Source organism: Sus scrofa, chromosome 11 (assembly GCF_054392235.1).
Source record: "Sus scrofa isolate SSC_HxYL_T2T_F1_AM1 chromosome 11, Sscrofa_HxYL_maternal_Yorkshire_Landrace_v2.0, whole genome shotgun sequence".
In the NCBI taxonomy this organism is placed as follows: domain Eukaryota; kingdom Metazoa; phylum Chordata; class Mammalia; order Artiodactyla; family Suidae; genus Sus; species Sus scrofa.
The window spans coordinates 77,628,688-77,645,673 of NC_139393.1; the positions used below are offsets into that span (position 1 = coordinate 77,628,688).

Consider the following 16,986-nt stretch of genomic DNA (forward strand, 5'->3'; position numbering starts at 1 on the left):
TCAGGCTAATAACGGTAGAAAATGGGAGTAATGAGAAAATATTCTTGACATGGTAAATAAATAGAAGAAAACAAGAATATAAGAAAACAAAAAAGAAATATCAAATAGGTTGGGCAAAGGGCCAACCTATTTGATAAAAATTTAATTTATAGAAAATAAAAGGAAATAAAGTTAAGAACAGAAATAAAAAATATGCAAAAGAAAAAAATAAACTAACCCCAAAGTGTCTTCTTTGAAAAAGATTAATAAAGTGTAACATATGTTAACAAAATGTGTTTTGGTATGTATAGGCTATATGTGTTGGAGAAAAAAGAGAAAAGGCACAAATTGTCAATATCAGGAAAAAGAGAAATATTGCTACAGATGTTACAAACTACTCCCAGAGATAACATTAATCAATCTCCAAATATAATGTGAAGGAAAGGAAGGTAGGCACAAAAAGCACTAGTCCTTCTACTATCATTTTTACAGTGTTCTGAAACAGAGAAAACTAATATATTGTGTTGGGAGTTAAGACAGTGTCTAAGTTTGGTTTATTGATTGTAAAGGCATATGAATGGGACTTCTAGGGCAGTGTTTTATGCTCGATCCAAGGGGTCCTTATACTAGAGCTTTCATCCTGTGAGAATTCATTAAGTTGTACACGATTTGTGCATTTTTCCATGGGCATGTTGTCCTTCAATAAAATACTTATTTTAAAATTAAGATACCAATTTGAATGTAAACACTCCTAAATATTTATTAAATAGAATTAGATGACACTCTAATTAGATGACAAATCTAATTCCTAAATTCACTCTAGGAATTTTTAATGTTTTCAACTGTAGTCTGAGAGGATTTTCTAGTCAACAGAAAAACAAATGCCTTTTTTTAAAAAGGAAAGCAGAGATGGAAAAAAAAACTTTAATATTCCTCAAATTTGGGGAAGAACACTTATTCTGTTGGGGTGTCTCCTAGATTTTATAGCCTTGCAAAATTTATGAAGCAATAAAAGTGAAGAAAATCTTTATGAAAAGAAAAAAAATGGAGTGAAATTGCTCATAATTAAAGAGAAGTATGTAAGAGAAAGAAGAGATAGGAGAAGATGAACTAAAACCATAATTCTTAGCATTTCTCCCCCACTTCTCTTTAGGTAATTTCCAACACGGGTTGGGAAACATGTTCTTGAAACTTGCAGCTGTACCCTGATTGGAAAGAATGTGCTCTGTACACTTTTCTTCTTCATTATCAAGAAACTTTGAGGGAGAAGGTAGTCGTATCATAAAAGAGCAGACCTCACGCTGGAAATCCAAAAATACAGGGTTTTAATCCTACTGCTCCTATAGTAGAGATGCTATGATCTAGAGAAAATTACTAATATCCATAAGCTCCCATTCTCAATAGGCATGGTATTGTCTTCTTTGAGTTTGAGTTTCTTAATGAGTTTCAACGTAGATAATGGTAAAATTCGATGAGCTAGGATATCGGTTACCTTATACTTACTTGCAAGAATGAGAGTGTTTCAGGTGTATCAGTACAGCAACACCCTTAGATTACTCAAGGCAACACGTGCTTAAGAGGACACGCCATACACAGCCATGTTGCCAGAAGAATACATCCAAGAACAGACAAGGTCTCAACCTTGAGAATTCTGCTTGTTGACTATACCTTCTACATTTAGAGGATTCTCTCCCTCTCTTCTTCCATTATTTTTTTCTGTCCTTTTGTTCTGTCCTCATTTTTTAGGTTCCTGATGGTAAATGTTTAAATTTAAGGTTTGCTTTATGGTGTACCGATGCATTTGAATTAGTGGGGCTCATATATTTCTCAGAATAAACCAGACAGACAGGTATTAAAAATTCCTGGAATTACTGTCATGGCTCAGCAGAAACGAACCTGACCAGTAACCATGAGGATGCAGGTTCGATTCCTGGCCTCCCTCAGTGGGTTAAGGATCTGGCGTTGCCATGAGCTGTGGTGTAGGTCGCAGACATGGCTCGGGTCTGGCATTGCTGTGGCTGTGGTGCAGGCCAGTGGCTACAGCTCAGATTGGACTCCTAACTTGGGAACTTCCATATGCGGCAGGTGCAGCCCTAAGAGACAAAAAGGAAAAAAGAAAAAGGAAAGGAAATCCCTATTTGTATTATGTAGTTTCTTAGCTGTAACTTGAAATCTGACAGCAGGATATGCATGGAACAAGATCCTTGGAGTCAATATTAATAGAGCAGCTGTTAAACCGTATGTTTAATCAAACAAGTCGTGTATAATGCGGATTCCTTTAAACGGAATCACCTTGGATGCAAGTGCTAATAACCACAGACTAACCAACCCCCTTAAGCACAAAGGAATCCTCTTGACTTATAATTATTTTCTTCACTAGGAAAATTATTATTTACTGAGATTTCTACCAAAGGATGTTTTTCCTGTTCCAGACCCTGTCGTGGTTGATGAGAATCTTGAAGTTTCACTGGCCGATTGCTAATCAGAAATGCATTAGTCTAGTGTACTTTCAAAACCAGCATTTTTGGATACACATCCAATAGTTTTAGCCCTATGTTTGACTAACTCAACGTCATAAAATTGAGACCGTCATGATCCAGTGTTTCTTCCTCTCCTGCAAAGAAAGCTTGCTGCTACTGTCAATTCCGAGGGGCTACCCACTAGATTACTTCTTCCCATTATCCGTTTGTATTTCCTTTCTTCCTCCCTTCTCTTTAAGTGCTCTTTGGGGGCGCCTCATCCAGTACGCCACTCTTGACGAATGTGTCCAATATTACATAAAGGACTTAAAATTGACGGTTGAAATTCCTATGGGCACCTTAACAGCCATTTAAGTTGCAGACCATTGTGTGTGTGTCTGTGAATTCATCTTAGTAGTTACACCTTTTTTTTTTCCAGGCTCATCATTGTTTCCAGCTAGGAGTCTGAGATTCACTTGATCCTACACCAATAATCCATCCAGAAGGTAAAGCGACAACAGTCCTGGGAGCATTTGGATACCCGTACCATTTCTAATGATAAAAACTACATCAGCTCAGCAGCAGCAGGAAGAGGAAAGCTTTGCTTGTTAACCGCACAGTCTCGACACTTCAGCAAATTTTAGTACTTTTATAACCTCCCTCAAAGACCTTGGGATATGAGCATATAGAAGTCTGGCAAACATGAATTACTCCAATTCGTACAGGAAAACTCTCACACTGCCACACCATCCAAAACCAGAGTCTAGGGAATGATGGATGAACCTGTGTGGACTCTGCAGTTGTGTTCAGCACAGAGCCCTGGCTTCCCAAGCTTTGGACAGAAATGGAAAATGGAGATGGGGCTGGGGACCCACCTCTGAGTGAGGGGGTTATCCTGTGTGTGACACTGCTGGGCACAGTGGTGCCCGGAGCACCCATGACAGCACATTCAGAACCAGAAGAAGGAACAGAAGCAAACCTTGTGGTTGACGTTCTGGTTCATCCTGAGGAAGGATCCAGAAAGACACTGAAATGTCATGCTGAATTCTCTGATTATTTAAGAGCCACTGAGGTAATGCTGAAAATGTACAGTCTGATCGGCATTCAAATACTACTTCTGCCAAGCCTGGGTCCCTGGAAAAATGACTTCGCTTTCTCTCACCCGTGGAAAGAAAAATAATGCTACCTATTGCCTGTGGTTAGGAGAAATAAGAGATGTGGCATAAACGTCTCTACTCTCAGTGAAGACGTCGGATTATGTTGCCCATATTTCCCTTTAATGCAGTCAGGCTCCTACGACGCCAGGACAAGAGACTTCCGACCTGCATAGACCTGTCTACGCTCTTCAAGCCTCCATTCTCGCCAGACCCTATCCCCGGGGAGAGGCAGGCAGCACGGGCCTTCAGTCTCCTCTGCGGCAAGGGTGGCCTCGGCATGAGGTTCTCTTCATGATAACAGCAGGGATCTCATTTGCTGGAATATGGATGAGGTAATTATTGAACAATCTAAGCCGCAGAAATGATTAAGGTGCTGGTGGCATTTACTTATGCAGAAAGATTAATAGAGTTAAACAATTGTAAGTTGGCCAAATGGTAAGGAGGATAAAAAGCCATGAACAAATATTTAAATGGCATAATGTAGCCCAGGCTGGGCAGGCATTATTTACAGAAATTTAGAGAGCTACAGCGAGGCATGCAGTGGAATAAAAAGACATTAAGCAGTGAGATTCGGACTGTTTTCAAGACCGTTTTAAAAGGGAGAAGCGTGTTGAATTCTGAAGAAAATCACAGGCCATCTAGCATTCAAGAGTTTCCTGAGAGAAGACACCATACTCAGGTAGTAGCCACTGAGCCTGGTATTCACATATCTCACCCTGGAGAAACCAACAAGAAGAGATAATAGAACCCTGTTTACAAATGTATTCCTAAATTCTAATTCCCACAACTTCACATTTGCCATACCTCAGAAGTCCTTGGTTATTCCAATAGGATTATTTATTTATTTATTTATTTATTGTCTTTTTGCTTTTTCTAGGGCTGCTCCCACGGCATATGGAGGTTCCCAGGCTAGGGGTCCAATCACAGCTGTAGCCACTGGCCTACGCCAGAGCCACAGCAACCGTGGGATCCGAGCTGCATCTGCAACCTACACCACAGCTCACGGTAACGCCGGATCCTTAACCCACTGAGCAAGGCCAGGGATTGAACCCGAAACCTCATGGTTCCTGGTCAGATTCGTTAACCACTGAGCCACAATGGGAACTCCAGGATTTTTTTTTTTTAATCAAAAACAAAAATATAAAGATATTACCTTAACTTTGTCACCTGAGCTAATAATTATGCATCCATTTTTGATATATAGATATAGAAAAGAACATATTAGCATTAACTGAAATCAAATATTATCAGTGAAAACATTTCACATACAAAATAAATTTTGTTACATTTATGACTGTTTCTTCCCAAATAGTGCTTGAATTTGAATGATGTTTATCAGGAAGCAAAGTATTTTACTTTTCCAATTATTAGTGATTATGCTAGCAATTAAAGAGTTTGAAAAACAGTGATTGCCTAGTCGCAAATCTACATTTGACTATGAAGACAAAAATGTAAAAACCCTTGGAAAAACCATTCAAATTCCTTGACTTTTTAGAGGCACGTCTACTCAGGCCCAATACAAATATATGGGATGAAAACAATATTCTCCCAAGTAAGAAAACACCATTGCCTTCTAATGATACCCGAGGACCAACTGAGTACTAACGGGGATTGGCCGGGCATCGTGTGACATGATGGCAACAGTTAACACATTAATGTAATCAGAAGTTCAAATATGCACGTATAACTTGAAAAGATGGTCACAAGAAGGGCTTCCGTGGTAAAGATGATATTTTAACAGTATTTTGACGCTAACTATGTCCGTATTTTAGCAAAAAATACAAACGGATTGTGAACGTTGAATTCCAAATGCTGTACCAGTAGGACAAGGACTGAGAATAAACCTTTGGGTTTGCCCACTGTCCCCTCGCAGGTCCTTGGTGACCTTGACAAGAGCAGCTTGGGGTGGGAGTGAGGGGGGCAAAAAAAAAGTGATTAGAAATGAACAGTTCTAAAGAGAGTGGAAGGAAGGAAATTGGAGATTTCTCATTCAAGAAGTTTTGCCAATAAAAGATAATTGGTTTAACAGCGAGAGAGGAAGACATGCTCAAGAGGAAACTAACTTTAAAAATGAGAAATATTACAGCCTATCTACATGCTGATGAGAATAATACAGTGGGACACAGAAATTGTATGATGCAGAAGAGAGAGAGATGTTGGATGACGTCCCTGAGCAGGGAAAAGACCTGTTCCTCACCCTGTGGCGGTCTTGACGTTAAAGAAGAGCAGCAAGCTCATTCCCACGTTCAGAGGAAAAAGACGGGAAAATGGACAGATCCCCTGATAGGTTTGCGAAAGCAGCTATGGAGCATACGGAAATTTATTTTTTATTCTTTCTACCTCCTCAGAAAAACAGAAGTAAGAATATAGTTGATAGAGGGGATGGGAAGAGGGATAAGATGTGTGAAGAGAAACAAGATAAGAAATATAATCTATTTAAGTGGAAACAGATTTTTTTCAAAAAATGTTCTAAGGGCCCACCTGATGTCACTGACTATGCATTTAATGTAAAAACCAATCCATGCATGAAGGCCCTTTAGAAAATTCCATGCATATGTGTGTTTTCCTTCAGCCAAAAGCAGCTGTGTAGGTGAGGCACAAAGTAGGTGGGTAGTTGGATTAACCAGTTAGTTTTACCATGTAAGTGAGGTAACAAGAAAAGAGTCAGATAGTATAAGTCAATAAAATATCTAAATAACCTATCACCAGATTTGTAAGGCTCCCCAAGAGTTAAATATTCACCTGTGTGCAATCTTTATGAAGTTCATAATGCAATTTACAAACAAATGAGCCTTGGCTACATTACATTTTTCTGGTATTGGTATTAAGAGAATGATCTAAGAACTTATTAGAAAAGAACTATGAACCAATGTGTGAATTCAAAAAGCAGCATAAAACACACAGTATCTTGATGTCTAACAGTCTGCAGTTTTCATGATTAATTTGTGACTCTATAACCTTGGTGGTTTGCTACAGTTTATCATGTACTATAAAGCCAATAAGGAATGTAACCAATAGACCTTCCTAACAGAAATGAGACATTTCAAAAAATATATAATCTTAAAAAATTAATGAAAAAGTAAAGACCTAACATGAAAGTCATTACATGCTAATGAAAACACTCCAAATTAATCCTTTTCAGAATTTCAGGTCGACAGTGCAATTCATTAAGAAGATAACATCAAACATGTGTCACTTCCAAACATTTGCTGGAAAACCAAAGCTACATTCCTAGGTCAAAAAATGACTTCATAAAATAAGGTATTTATATTTTTATCTCTTCTCCCAAATCCCACAAAAAAAGCCTCTACTTCCAGGCAAACCTTTCTACACCCTCAATTTTTAAAAAGTAAATAACACATTACTGCATGCATCCAATCATATATGGATGTTGATATATGTGTTGAGCATCTACTATGCGCCTTGAAATAATGGCTGTCAATGTCATGGAGAACCAAGAGTGTAAAATAATGAGAAAAATAGAGGATTTAAGGACAGATTTGCTTTTGCATTCCAGTTGTGTCACTTGCTAGGTGTTAAGTCTTTTGGCAAAACACAAATTCTTTGAGCCTTAGTTTCTTTTGCTATGAAACTAATTGAGGTAATGAAATGAAATGCGCGGCAGTGAGAATTGGCATTGGTTAAGAGCAGGGACTCTGGAGTCAGCCTGGCACCCTGGGTTTGAATCCTAGCTCCATTCTTTAATGTTATGTGAACCTGGACAATTTGCTCATTCTTTTCTTTGCTTTCAGATACCGTATTTACAAAATGATGGATGGGTCATATTTTAGTGTCTCATCAAATTCATGGCTAATGCAGTGTACCTGCTACATAGGCTTGTTGTGGGGATGAAACAGCACTCACGGGCACAGTGCCTGACACAGAGTGAGTGTCCTATAGGTAGCTGTGGGCGCATTAATAAGTACCCGGTCAATCACAGCCATTGCCACGTGCCCAGTGACCTCACCTGCCCCTCTATGCCGCTGCTACTCATAAATCCCGGGAAATACAGAATTTTTATTCATTCATTACATGCTTGTGGAGTTAGTTATATGCCAGGCACTGGTGAGGCAACGACTTAAGTGGCTCTCCCCCCACACTGAACCACACGGGTCCCTATTAAATCTGATATCAAAGAACTATAAAAGCAGAGGGTGAAACATATAGTCCATAAAAATAGTCCATACAATAGAGCTTTATGAAAACAATCTTTTTCTCCTGAATGACAAAGAGCTATCATAAAACATTTTTTTTATAAAAGGTGTCTCGATTCCTACCACTACGCCCAACTGCTAGCCTCTCACCCCCAGTAAACAGTGGATGTAGTGATATTATGGTCATGCGATCTGAGTTTCTTAAAATGAATGTTGGAATCAGTATAGCTAAAATTACTAAATCAGTTTTCTGGTCAGGTCAAATGCAGTTGACTTTAAATTGTATCACCCTCCCCCCAGCCCCCGCCAAAATTTGAGTTTACTCTTTTGCTTTTGGTTTTGGTTTGCTTAGACCTTGAGTGCTAAAGTGACAATATTTAAAACACCATACATGTTTGCATTATCGAAACATCATAGCCTTTTGGGGCTAAAATTCCTCACCATTTGGACAGAAATTAACAAAGTATACTTAGGGAAAAAACCTAGATTTCAGAACCAAATGATAAGACAGATTGAAAAATACTTCATCTACCTCTCCCTTTCGATTTCCGCCATTTTAAAACTAAGTAAATTTAAAATTAAGTAAATAGAATTTACGAGCCATCATTTTACACTGAAGAGAGGGGGAGTTCATACCTGCTTTAAAATAATTTTCTTTTTTTCTTGTTTTAGCCCCACCTGCAGCATGTGGAAATTCCTGGGCCAGGGATTGAACCTGGGCCTCAGGTGCAACCCGCACCACAGCTGCAGAACCACCAGATCCTTAACCCCTTAACACTTGTGCCACACAGGAACTTCCTAAAATAATTTTCTTATAGTAATACTACATAGAATATAATAAATAATGAACAAACAGAATTGGGGCGCTAACTGCAGAGGGGCTACCCTAAAAATTCTGCTAATTTGAAATAGAAAGTGAAATCTGTAACTGATAAAGGTACCCTCAGAGGGGGTTTGAGGAGAGTTGGTGCCTCTGAAACCTTATATGAGGAAATCTCAAAGGATTTCTTCACCAGCTAATAGTGCTATTTTCTCAATATATGTAAACCCAACTCAATCACTGAGCCTAACTCAACCCAAAGCACGCCATCTTCCGTAACCTTATGTAAATCCTACCTGACCTGCTACGCTATCCTCTACCTTATATATTGCATCACTCAGTTTATTGCACTAGAGTGGTATTCACCTTTCTCAGAAGCCTATGGCAAATGTGGTATGTTTGAAATCATAACACTAAGCCACAGAAAAAAATATTTAAACAAGCAAGGTCAACTTAAAAAAAATCATTAATGGTGTTTTATGTACCAATCCAGTAATAGCCCCATAATATCTCTCACTTGGAAACCCTACATTTGACAAAATAGCCCTTGTGAAAAAATAAAACATTTCAATTTAGAAAAACTGTAATTTTGTCTTGCCTTAATACAACTAACCAAAATAAAACTCTGATTCTTCAAAAGTTAACAGCAAGTGTTATCCAAAAATATGTAGGAAGACACCCACAGCCATGACCCTTAAAAAGTAAAAGAAATACAAAAGAAAGGAAAAGAAGGATTATCCTTTTGGGGAAAAACACTCTCTTGTTTTTTACCTAAAGAGCACACATAAGTAGGTGGTCTTTGTATTTTTGATGGTAATGGCTCAAAAACAGTATCGCAAACAATGGTGGACTTTTGATTACTCTTTGCTGTTGAATTTTTCTGAGGGGGTGGGCCTGGCTTTCCTTACATAGTGCCTTGTAGAAAGAAGACCACTTTTCTTTTATTAGGATAGCTGATGGGTTTCATTGTCACTGTGGAGCAAAATTCCACAGATACATTTTTTTTAAAATATAGGTGTATATACATTTCTGCCTTTTCTATGACAAAATAATTTGAAAACGAATTTTAGGTAGCTCATTTTGTCATTCCTTGTTTCACATCCTGTAATTTATTTTAGGTAAAATGTGTTCGTAAGAAACCCACACAACAACTGATTAAACATACAAAACACATGACACCATGGCTCCTATGACAGTAGCCAAAAAAACAAAAACCACATTTCAAAACACAATTGCATTAGCTATACTAAAGACTTTGAAAGGTTATTATCCTCCAACAACGAAAGTTCTTGTTTGGTTTAAAAACTAATAACAAAAATGTAACACTTTTAGGATAAAACGTTCATATACATCATGTAGGTTCTGTTTTAGTTTTTTGGAGGGGGTTGAGATTCCAAATAATAAACTATTTGCAAAGTGTTGGTTTCTTTGTTCCTTCTTCTCTCTTTAGCTAAATTAACAGATATTGCAATTATCTATTTTCATAAATTAACTGAGCCTTAAACTGAGGTTGGTTATATGCTTGCATCCTTGAGAATAACTCCCAAATATGTCATTACACTTCAATCCCTTAATAAAGGGATAGATTATATATGTATATTTAGGGAAAGAAATAAAGACATAAAGTTTCGAAAAGTATATTTGCTGCTAAAATGGTCTAGTTAGAACACTGTGGTTCAAAGACACTTTCAGCTTGAGACATGCTGACCTTTATTATTGCACTTCAACCCAAGGGCAGTGACAAGGACTCAGGGCATAGCAGATAGTCTGTCAAGATTTGAGAGTCTGTGAAAGTGCAGAAAACAGAGACTTCGCTCCTAACTACAATCTACAAATGTGTGTACTGGATTATCATTGGGCACAAACAACAACTGTGTGGTATAAAATGCATACGAGGATTATTTTTACTTCTTGGCAAGGAGGGAAGACTTCTGAGGAGTGGGCATTCTTTCCAAGCTTTCAGAAATGGAGCAAATTTCAACAGGTGAAGAAAGAAGAAAGAAGATTCTATGCCTAAAGGAAAACACAAACAAAAGCACAGGGATCTGAAATCATGTGGCTGATTCAGAAGGACTCTGAATGGTGTTTGGAGTCTAAGGAGTTAGAGGAAGGGGAGAGGGAGATGAATCCAGAAAGGTGAGCTGGAGTGTGGAGCCCACCACATCACTAAAAGCCATCTTGCAAATTTCTGTTCTTTTTTTTTTTTTTTTTTTTTATTTTATTTTCCCACTGTACAGCAAGGGGGTCAGGTTATCCTTAGATGTATACATTCAAATTTCTGTTCTTTACAGGAGCCAACTCACTGTACGAAAACCACCCTTCTCCAGGGGCTAGGAGGTAATCAGAGTGAGGGGTAAGGTTTATCCAAAAGGGATAAATAAATATGTCATACTCTTTCTATGAAATAAATTACCACTTAAAGGATGATAAAAAAAATGTATATTACTCTTCCCCAAAAGACAAAATATTTAGTTATTTTTTATCTTGTTTGCAAACATGTCAAAAAATATACCTGTATATCCATGTCCAAAATACAACCTTCAGATAAAATATACGCTATACAAAAGGAGAATGAACCTAAGGTTTCTATACCTCCTTTGCTTCTCCCAACAGGTGAAAACTGTTCCCACCTCAAGAGCCTCACACATTCATTGCTGTGCAAATCTCTGCATCCTTCTCAGATGTTAGCTTTCAACCTGTGGCGCTCAGTGTGGCCAGCTCTGCCACTTGATCCACTTAGGTCCTTCCCGCTACTATCTTTGCCCCTGTGGTTCTCTACCTCAGCCCTCTTTGTGCTTTTCAGGACTCTGAGTTTTGTAATTTCTTATTAACTCGTTCCTTTCCATATGCAATAACTTTCTACCCATGTTTGGAAGCTCCATGATGGAAGGAGATTTATCTGTTGTTTTCAACACTCCACATATAATACCTGGAACAGGAACTGACATATTATAAAGATTCAGAAACTATTTGTCAAATTAATAATTTTCAAACACAAAGATAGAGAAAACTGTCATAGCTAAAAGTTATATCTTTAAATGAACAAACTGAAATTTTAAAATGTCTTGGAGTCAATTCTTATGCAAAGAATGTGTATAGATGGAAAAGATAAATATGCTTAAAATATTTTCTAGAAGAATATTAAATAAATAATAAGATCATGATATATAGTTATATGCAAAAATATAAAACCATGTGTATATGTCAATATATAATTCACATAATATAGTATTAATATCTCTTATGCTTTAATTGGTAATAATGAATTCCTTTCTGATACTCAAGGGATATATCTATATTTTTCTTCACTAAAGAATGTATTTCTTTATATATAAGATGTATAAGAAGGATAAAAGAAAAGGTTCTGATGAAATTTCCTGCTGGCCTATCTTCTTTTCCATTCTCCTACCAAAAATAAGGTAGCAAAAGTGGCCTCAAATATATATTTTCTTACAGATCATTGAGGCACGCATATCACTGCAAACTCATGAATACCAAGAGATCAGTCCGGGTTGCAGATGGTGAAGCAGATTATTAGAAAGTTCAGATGTCTTTTTATAACTGGTTAAAAAAAGAGACAGTTTAACTCTCCTCTTAAAATTCACACATGTAAAGCACACCCTCCTTCATCACCCAATATGACACAGAACATTTACTGTTCATAAAATAATCTACTGCTGTTTAAAATCATCCTTTATGTTAAAATAATCCTACCTAGAAGAAAATGTTTATTTACTTCCAATAGATGGTGAAATTGGAGTGCTACCTCATCAAAACAGTTCTAAAAAAGGATCAGGTGAAATCTGGGGAGAAGTCAAGGCTTTAAGTCAAGATACTGTAACCCTCTATGAATCAAATGTTTGAAACAACTGAGTTGGTCAAGGTTTGCTGGATCAAGCTCTAGGCTAAAGTAGAAAATTAAAGTGCATTTTTCTTAATGGCTCCTACACGGGTCTGGAAATGCCATCGTCCCCAGATACTTCGTCAAGAAGTTCCTTCTTTTATAGCTATTTAATTTATCTACCTTAGAATGTCCACTCTGATTTTTCTCAGATGTTTGTCTTCTAAGCTCTATCCTAAGCACAGGTAACTCCAATTCCTAATTGTGACAATAAGTGAATTTAAAATGTGTATGTTTAGTTCTAGCCTTTGTTTAAAGAAGCATGAAAACTTTTGGTGCTAAATCTGCAAATGTGTGGAACACACACACACACATACACATATACCGCATATGCTTCTCTCATCCGTCTTTGGAACAACAGAGAATTTAAAATAAATACAGCTGGGCACTGAGACTATAACTGCTGGGCAAACATATACTCCCATGAACGTAAATATATTCTTCAGTGTTTCCTGCCGAGCCCACTTAGTGATGGAAAGCCAGCCAGCCCCATTTCTCCCACAAAACACCCCACATGCTCTCCAAACAACCACCCCTAGCAACTGGGCTGGAGACAAGCAGAGCTGAACAAAAGCCGCTGGGCTCAGGCTCAGGAGTGAGTTGCTTTCCCAGACCCTGACATTTTAAAGGCAGTAACGGAAGGTCATGCTGGGCACTAGTTGTTTCTCCCATCCCCCCGCCAAAAAAAAAAAAAAAAATACCCAGAAAACAGAAAACAAAAAAACCCCACCGTGTCTAGTAAGGCAACCATTCTAGTCATCTGGATGTAGTAACCGCTTGCTTTGCCTCCTGTACTTCGCGAGTCCTTGAATTAAAACTACCACGTAGGAAGGATGAGCGCCAGCCCCCAAATCGGCTCATTCTCCCTACTCGGAGCCCCTCTCCTCATCCGGAGATGTGACCCAAGGGCTTGAGAGTGACCCGTGCTGCCCACTAAGCAGCTTTCTGGTAAACCTCGACTGAACTAGCTTTCAGATCAAACACACCCTCCGCTCACTTCTCTTACAGCAGCCCCTGCTGAGCGCCAGGCGGGGATCGCCGCGTCTCGCCAGGGTCTGGGAGCCCAGCAGGTTCCCCGGAGACCTGGGAGGCCAGACCCAGAAATAGCCCTGGAGGCAGCCAGCGCGACCCCAGATCCCCCACCCCCCAGCCCGCCCAGCCTTCTGCAGCCGGACTCTACCCTCCGGGAAAAGCCAAGACCCTCCGAGGAGAGAGTCTCCCTCTGCCAGAGGCAGTGGCGGGAGCGGGCCAACTTGCCGGCTCCGGGAGGGCTGAGTTTTCAGTGGCTACAGGTTGCCGGGAGCAGGTTCCCAGCTCCCGAGGGCCGAAGGCGCTCGGCGCGCGGGGAAGGGAGACTTTTGTTCGGGGGGCGGGGGTGGGTTAGGAGAGACCGGGGGAGCCCGAAAGGGCCCCGTGCAGGTGGGGAGACGGGAGAGATCCGCCGGCGCACCTCCCAACAGGGACCCCCACAGACCTTGGCGCCGCAACCTGCGCTTCTTGAGGCCGAAGATGCGCACTTTGGAGAAGATATCCACCAGGTTGCCGTTGCAGAGCCCGCGGTTCTTGCTGGGGCTGCTCCGCCTCCTGCTGGCAGACGGCCGGTCCCAGTGCTGCTCCCGCGCCTGCCGCTTCTGGCGGATCAAGCCGCTGGCGATGGCCGCGGCCATGGTGGCCCCGGGACCGGGTCCGGAGGAGGGAGGGTCGGACGAAAGGGAGCTGGGGACACCAGAGCGGGAAGGGGCGGTGCAGACGGCGGCTCGCCCTTGGGGAGGCGGAGGCGGGGAGGCCGGAGGGGTTAGGGAGAGGGAGTGGGGCGCTCAGTCCCGACTAGGACCCATCGCCCTCTCCGCGGAGCGCGGGGCCGGGCGCGCTGATGCGCCCGGGGCGCGGCAGGGCAAGCGCTGGGGGCCCGAGGTCGTCTCCTCCTCTGCCGCCGCCGCCGCCGCGTCGGAGCCGGGAGTGGGGCCGGGGCAGCGGACGCCGCCGGTCACCGAGCGCCGCCGGAGCCCTCTCCGGGGCCGCCACCGCCACTCGCGCAGCCTTTCTGCCCTGCCCGCCTCCCGGGCTGGAGGTAGTGGTGGCCGCCTTCTTCCAGGGCACGGGATGGAGGGCAGGTCCCGGCCAGGTCTCGCGCGTGGGTCCGTCCAGGGCGCGCTGGGCAGGACTCAGCGCCTGACTCGAGCTGCCCCCTGGCCGGTGCCGCCGCCGCCGCCCGCTCTCGGATTCTGCCGGTGATTGTCAAGTGCTTTGGAAATCAGCATCTGGAGAGCGCAATCTTCTCCCCGGAGATCTCTAATCAAAGCTCTTCGTTCCCACCCCACCGCACTCCCCTCCCGTCCCCCTCCTGTGCCAGTCTTCAGAGAGGAAAAGGTATATATAATAACGACTTGTTAAAATATTAAGAATAATAGAAAAGAAAGCTACAATGGATTGCAGGGGGTGGGGTGCTAAGAGGCTGAGCCAAAGCAGGTGGAATTGAAGGAATTATCAGTGCGCTTTTTTCTTGGATGGCACTCGCAGGTTTCCGAGGCTTCCGAGGCTTAGCTAGGGCTTCTGAATCTTAACGTGCCTCCTGGTCCACAGAAACTCTCAGCTGCGGTTGCAACGCGGGGTGGTTTCCGCCCTCCCCGTAATCCCTTCAGCACCGGAGCCTCTCCGCCCCGGGAAGGAGGAGGGGGAAAGGGGGAGGCTGGGAGGGAGGCGCCTCCACTCCCCACCTAGTCCACCCAAACTTGCTGGACTCTCCCTTCTGCTACCAAGAAGGCTAGGCTTGTCCTTTTGAAAGGAGCAGAGCAAGAAGGAGGGAGGAGAGGGATGTGGGAAGACCCTCTGTCCCAAATCTGCCCTCTAGCACTGGGGGGAAGAGATGGCAGCGGCTGTAGCTGCTACAAAACAGCAGAGGGAATGGAATATTGAAGAACTCACTGCAGAATATTAAGGGCAGGAGGTTGTCACAGTCCAGGGACAACCAAAAGCAACCAGACTGAGGGACACTCCAGTTTGAACTGCTGTCTTTGGTGTCCCTGGGTAGACAGCCAGGGAGCTAAGCATCCGAACTGTCTGAAATTCAAATACAGCAGCTGTTTCCTGTCTGGGTCCCGACAGCGTTCTCTTAGATAACCGAAAATATGAAGGGCCGAGAGGAGGGGAGCAAGTCGAAGGCACCCCCAGAAAAGAGGTTGGGAGAGAAACACTGTATGCTTGGATGAATACAGATCCGTGGTTTCTAGGATACACTCCAAGTGACTGAACCCAATACAGCTTTTGCTCCTGTGGCTTCTCACTTTTTCCTCTCCCCTTGAAGCAGCGTTGCTTATTATTCCAGAAAGGTTAAGAAAAGAAATACAAAAACTAGACTCCCCACAATCCAGTGTGAAGAACGGGGGGAAAGAAGACTCATTAGGCAACCGAGACTTGCCACAGTCACTTCTCTGGCGACTGCTTTAGAGCTGCAAAGGGGAGGCGCACTCTGCAAGCAGCCCTGGGAGCAGTTCTCAACCAACACACGCTTTGTCTTTGTCTCAGGAACAGGCAGGAAGTACTACACAGACTTGCAACCAGGAAAGTGGGAGAAGTTCAGGCAAGGGCTGATTACAGGGAATCTAGACACCTTCCACTCTAGGGAACTTATACACCAGCTCTCCATGGAAGCAACTACTGCTCAGCTGTTTTTCATTGTATTTACTCCATATTTACTAATGAGTCTCTTTTGGAGAAGAGAATTTAATCTAAAAGGAGTGTGGAGATATGGGTCCAATGAAGATATCATTGGCCTTAGGATAAATAATGTATATAATATTTAACATTAAAGAACACTTTCTGTAAACTTATTTCCCCCCACTTTACTATGTTATATCCACATTATACTATGTGAAATGTGTATATATATATATATATATATAATAACTACGACTAGTAAAAGGATAGGCACGAGTAATTTTTCCAGAAATTTGCATGAGATAGAAAAAGTGAAGGAAAAAGGTTTGTTAACTCTTTTGCTCTAAGTCTTCCCTTTCCCCCCCTGATTTACATGTTTTTGTTCTTACATTTTTACTAAGTGTGTATGTATTTTGTGTTGTCATGTTCCTGCTTAAAGGAAAGGCCATTTGCAAAGATGGATATATCTAATAAAAGGCAATTAAAATTTGTTTTAATTCAAGTCATATTGAACAGAAAGAGTAGCTACTCCTGCCTTCCATTATTGAAGAGTGGCTACTTGAACATTGCAGATGTTACGGACTGGAATTTCTGAATGACTTTACGACTGAAGCAAACATATTTACCTAAAACTAGCAATGAGTTTTATAAAGAAGCAAAATGTTAAGTATAGTGACTTTTAAAATCTAGTACAACTGCTCCAAACAACATAACCTAGTTTGCTTTGAACGGTTTGCTGTTGTTACCCTCATGATATATGTGTCTAATATAATAATGTGAACAGAGTGAGACTAAGCTTCTTATTACTATAGCTGTGTTCATTATTTCCTTTCAGGACACTTTATTATTTTCTTATAAT

The 16,986-nt window shown here is 41.3% G+C and overlaps 1 protein-coding gene across 7 annotated transcripts in view; it reads right to left on the reverse strand.

The window, feature by feature from the left end:
- Positions 1-16,986, reverse strand: part of FGF14 (fibroblast growth factor 14) — a 613,169-nt gene that overhangs the window by 160,983 nt on the left and 435,200 nt on the right. The window contains exon 1 of one of the 7 annotated variants that reach the window (XM_001924895.7): positions 13,945-14,733. The exons of the other annotated variants lie outside the window; for them this stretch is intronic. Within the exon in view, the coding sequence (XP_001924930.1) occupies positions 13,945-14,137 (193 nt within the window). The 5' untranslated portion in view covers positions 14,138-14,733. Of the gene's footprint in view, positions 1-13,944; positions 14,734-16,986 lie in introns of those variants that run through there. 7 annotated transcript variants of the gene reach the window in all.